This window comes from Oncorhynchus nerka, linkage group LG20 (genome assembly GCF_034236695.1).
Source record: "Oncorhynchus nerka isolate Pitt River linkage group LG20, Oner_Uvic_2.0, whole genome shotgun sequence".
Taxonomy (NCBI): Eukaryota; Metazoa; Chordata; class Actinopteri; order Salmoniformes; family Salmonidae; genus Oncorhynchus; species Oncorhynchus nerka.
In genome coordinates this window covers 92646783-92651138 of record NC_088415.1, presented here as the reverse complement: position 1 = coordinate 92651138, position 4356 = coordinate 92646783, and the positions used below count along the sequence as shown (strand labels likewise).

At 44.2% G+C, this 4356-nt stretch overlaps 1 protein-coding gene across 1 annotated transcript; it reads right to left on the bottom strand.

Moving 5' to 3' along the window:
• Positions 1–560: 560 nt before the first annotated feature.
• LOC115126602 (zinc finger and BTB domain-containing protein 14-like) lies at positions 561–4070 on the bottom strand. The gene is made up of 2 exons (XM_029656251.2): positions 3526–4070; positions 561–3103 (listed from the first exon to the last, which is right to left on the bottom strand). The coding sequence occupies exon 2, from the start codon at positions 3073–3075 to the stop codon at positions 1924–1926; it is 1152 nt and encodes a 383-aa protein (XP_029512111.1). The 5' UTR covers positions 3076–3103; positions 3526–4070; the 3' UTR covers positions 561–1923.
• Between the last annotated feature and the right edge of the window lie 286 nt (positions 4071–4356).

Below are 4356 nucleotides of genomic sequence, written 5' to 3'. Positions count from 1 at the left end.
ATTTAAAAAATATATATATTTGCTTTGTAGGTGTAAAATGTTCATAGGATAATGATACCTTTTTCCATGTCGTCAGTGGTTTTACCAGGGCATTAACCCCCCCCCCCCCCTAAATATACACTCATTCACTCCCCCACAAGGATTTAAAAGCATTGGATTGGTGAGGAAATATCATCCAATCCAGAGAGTTTATATCGTTGAGGGGGCGTGACTAGCTAGCATGACTGCGTTGCTTCCGTGAGAAGAGAATTGAAAATAGGCCTCTGGATGTCACGAAACCCTCTTCCCTCACACTCTGGACGCACTGTTCTGAGTTTAGGATAAATAAACACTGTAACCTGTTCGCTTCCCAAATGGCACCCTATTCCCTGTATAGTGCACTACTTTTGTCTAGAGCTCTATGGACCCCTGGTCTAAAGTAGTGCACTACATAGCGAAAATGGTGCCATTTGGGACACATTTGACCAGAGCACCTGCCCCTGGACTACTATAGACATGTATATTAAGTACATGTACTGAATTCATAAACAAAAGAAATCAGATGTTGACAATCAGAAAAATCAACTCATCAAATATGTTTTTATTTTCAGTGTGTAAGAGAACAACGCTAAATGTGCATAAAACGGTGTTGTGTTCTAAATGTTTTAAATTGTGCAACTAGTCACACTACAGTATATACACAGACGTGCTCTCTCTCTCTCTCTCCGATGGTATCTTGATGATGGGCTAGTGATACTGTATAACAGTAAAATCTAGTCGGAATTCATGCTGCTAAAAGGTGTGAACAGACAATGATTCACATCGCTTGTCAAATCAAAAGGTTGGATTTTTTAAACTTTTAACTTCCAGAATTGACTCGGGAGCCTTGCTGTCTATCATCAACAACAACAACAACAACAACAGGCCCAAGACGTTGCTATTTAACCTGTATCAAAATGAAGAATGGTGACTCTGGTTACAGCGTAAATATCAATCAAATCAGCACAACTAAACATCCATTTAAAAAATAAAAATCAACATGTAGGAGAATATACGGAACAACACATTTTATGCAGAGAATCGTTTTCTTCTTCTCTCTCTTCTTCTTCTTCTTCTCTCTCTCTTAAAATCCAGGAAGGTTAAACAAAAATAAAAACACTTAAAAATGTTACAGATAAAGTGTAATAAAGTTATAATAATTATTATTATAGAGAAGAACCCCCCCCTCCTCCCTCCCTCCTCCCCGTATCTGTCTAAATAGTAACAATGTTTTTTCCTGTGAAAAATATACTGGTCGTAGAAGTACATAGACAAGTAAAAGTTTTACATGATTATTATTATTATTTTTTACATTATTTTTTTTTTTTTTGGGGGGGGGGGGATAAATGAAAAACATACATAGCTCAACGATTCAACAGGATCAGATTAGAGTCCATTGGGTCATGCCAGTAACAGACAAGTTACGATCCTTTCGTCTTCTCATCAGGATATCACACATCAATACATATCACAGGCCGTGTATTCATGTCTGTGTGTCACTATGTAGGCTTGGTGTGTGTGTCACTATGTATGCTTGGTGTGTGTGTGTGTCACTATGTAGGCTTGGTGTGTGTGTTACTATGTATGCTTGGTGTGTGTGTGTCACTATGTATGCTTGGTGTGTGTGTGTGTCACTATGTATGCTTGGTGTGTGTGTGTGTCACTATGTATGCTTGGTGTGTGTGTGTGTCACTATGTATGCTTGGTGTGTGTGTGTGTCACTATGTATGCTTGGTGTGTGTGTGTGTCACTATGTATGCTTGGTGTGTGTGTGTGTCACTATGTATGCTTGGTGTGTGTGTGTGTCACTATGTATGCTTGGTGTGTGTGTGTGTCACTATGTATGCTTGGTGTGTGTGTGTTTGTCACTATGTATGCTTGGTGTGTGTGTGTAACAGTCTGTCCTTACGAGTGTGGCCCAGCCTCTAGCTTCCAGTCCCTCTGGCTCTGCGTGTCGGCGTCTCCCTGGATGCTGCCCGGGGCGGCGGCGGCAGGGGACAGCGTTCTGCGCTGGCTGTGCATCGTGTTCCAGTGGCGCTTCAGGTCGGACGCTTTGATGAACGCCTTTTCACAGGAGCCGCAGTTGAAGGGCCTCTCCCCTCGGTGCTGCCGCTCATGGTCTCGCAGGTGAGACTTGTGCTTGAAGGCCTTTTCACACATCTGGCATCCGAAGGGTCTCTCGTTGCTGTGGACCCTCTCGTGCCGCTTTAAGTCGGGCCCTCGTATGAACGCCTTGCCACAGACTAGGCAGCGGTGCGGTTTAAAGCCCGTGTGGATCTTCAGGTGCTCTTTGAGGTGGGCCTGGGTGGTAAAGGTTTTGGGGCACACCTCGCAAGCGAACGGACGGTGGGCCAGGTGGGACTTGTCTTTCTTGGGGCCGTCTCCGCCTGGTTTCATTCCCGGGTGGATGCCGTCAGAGCGGTGGCCGTACAGCAGGTAGTCAAGCTTCATATCGCTGGAGGAGGAGGAAGAGGAGGTCCAGCCGTGGGCGCTGTGGGGGTCTTTAGACATGTTCCCGCCGAAGTGAGGAGGGACCCCGTGAGGCCCCCCGGAGCCCATGGCCTCCATCCCTCCATCGTAGAAACTGTTCTTCCTCACCTCCTCCATGGCCAACTCTTTCAAAATGGCGTCCTGGGCTCTCATACCGTCCCCTGGCGCCTGGTTCTCACGACTCGGCTTCATGTTGGGCTCACGTTTCTGTGAACACAGGTTGTCGAGGAACGTGATCCCCAGGACCTGTCCGGATGACATCATGAGGTTGATGTCCTTTTTGCGGACGGCGAGCCTGGCGGTGTACATGTAATTGAGGACCTCCTCGAAGATGTCTGAACGGATGAAGTCGAGCTCCACGATGGAGTTGTCCACATCGTTCTGTTTTTTAAACAGCTTCTTGAGGTAGATGCTGCAGGCGGCCAGGACACAGCGGTGAGCTCTGAACTCAACGTTTTCCACCACAACCACGACGTCACAGTGGTCCCCTTCCATCCTCTGCTGGTTCAACATCTTCAGGAAACTGGTCTTGTGATCGTAGTCGATGTATTTCAGGAATTCACCCATGATTGCAGGTTTATTTAGGGATATTTATCTGTTGAAAAAAAAAAAGTCTCAAGTGTTGAAAGGGTCAATTAAAAAGGTGTCTGGTTGTTTTTTTTTTAATACAATAACTGGGGCAGGTGTGTCGTTTCCAGAGTTAAAACCCCCAGCTGCTGTGTCTGAAAGTCAACAATAGCAGAGCGTTTCTAATTAATATCGATTAGTTCGCACATCCGCAGACAATCTCATCAGTGTCTGTCGAAAAACAACAACAATATAGTCACATCAAAAAGAAAACTCCTGACTCGGTCGGCTGTTGTTTTCTGGTGTTTTAATCCACAGCTGAGCGTCGAGACAATAACAGAATGCGGTCAAGCAGAAATCCGATGGAAAAATACACGACGAAGTTATATCGATAAATGCAGGTATCGACAAAAAACATCTAATTAATAAAATAGAAATTATGCCACTTACAACTGGCTTACAGTGATGTTTCACATCCAGAGGTGGAAAAAGAAGGTATTTCTGCGCCCTTGCGTGCCAGTTATTTCTGCTGATACTGTTTAACCTTACAAATGTTTCACATTTCAGTGCGCCCAGCCATTTTGCTCAGCAAGCCTCCATTTCAAGGTTTTCCTTAACTTTTATCCACTTTACAACACAAAATAGAACATTTCACATTGTTCGACGTGTCGATTAAACGTGAAAATATACGATTCCCCCCCCCTTCGAGAATAACAAATTGTCGAGAGACAGAATAAACAGCATTACGCGATACACGAATCCCCCTTTTCTGGTGTTGTCACGCAAGGCTGCAGTCGACGACGCGCGGGTCACTGCTAGATGGGATACACTTTATGTCAATTTAACGTCAAAAGTAAAACAAAATAATAAAAAAACCAATTTTATCTACCCGTAACCCTTTTTCATAATATTAACCTAATTCTCCTAACCCGGTACGTTAATTATCCTAAACTGCTGGGTATATTCTCCTAACCTGTTACGACATTTTTTGACATAAACTTGTATCCCGTCTAGAAAAAACCCAACGACAGGAGCCTTGCCTTGTCTTTCTTCCTCTTCCTCCTCTTGTTGTGGTCGTCGGCGCTCAGAGTGGGTGACTCTAGTGTTGCTGCCATCTATAGGACTGGAGATGAATTACAGCAGGACAGGCAGCCTCTAGTCTACTATACTATAGCAATGGATTTTACCCTAATATGACCTAATTTAGATAATTATGTAAGTCACCCAATAACCCACTCTCAGAAAGGCCAATAACCAAATAACACTTATTCATAAAGCCCT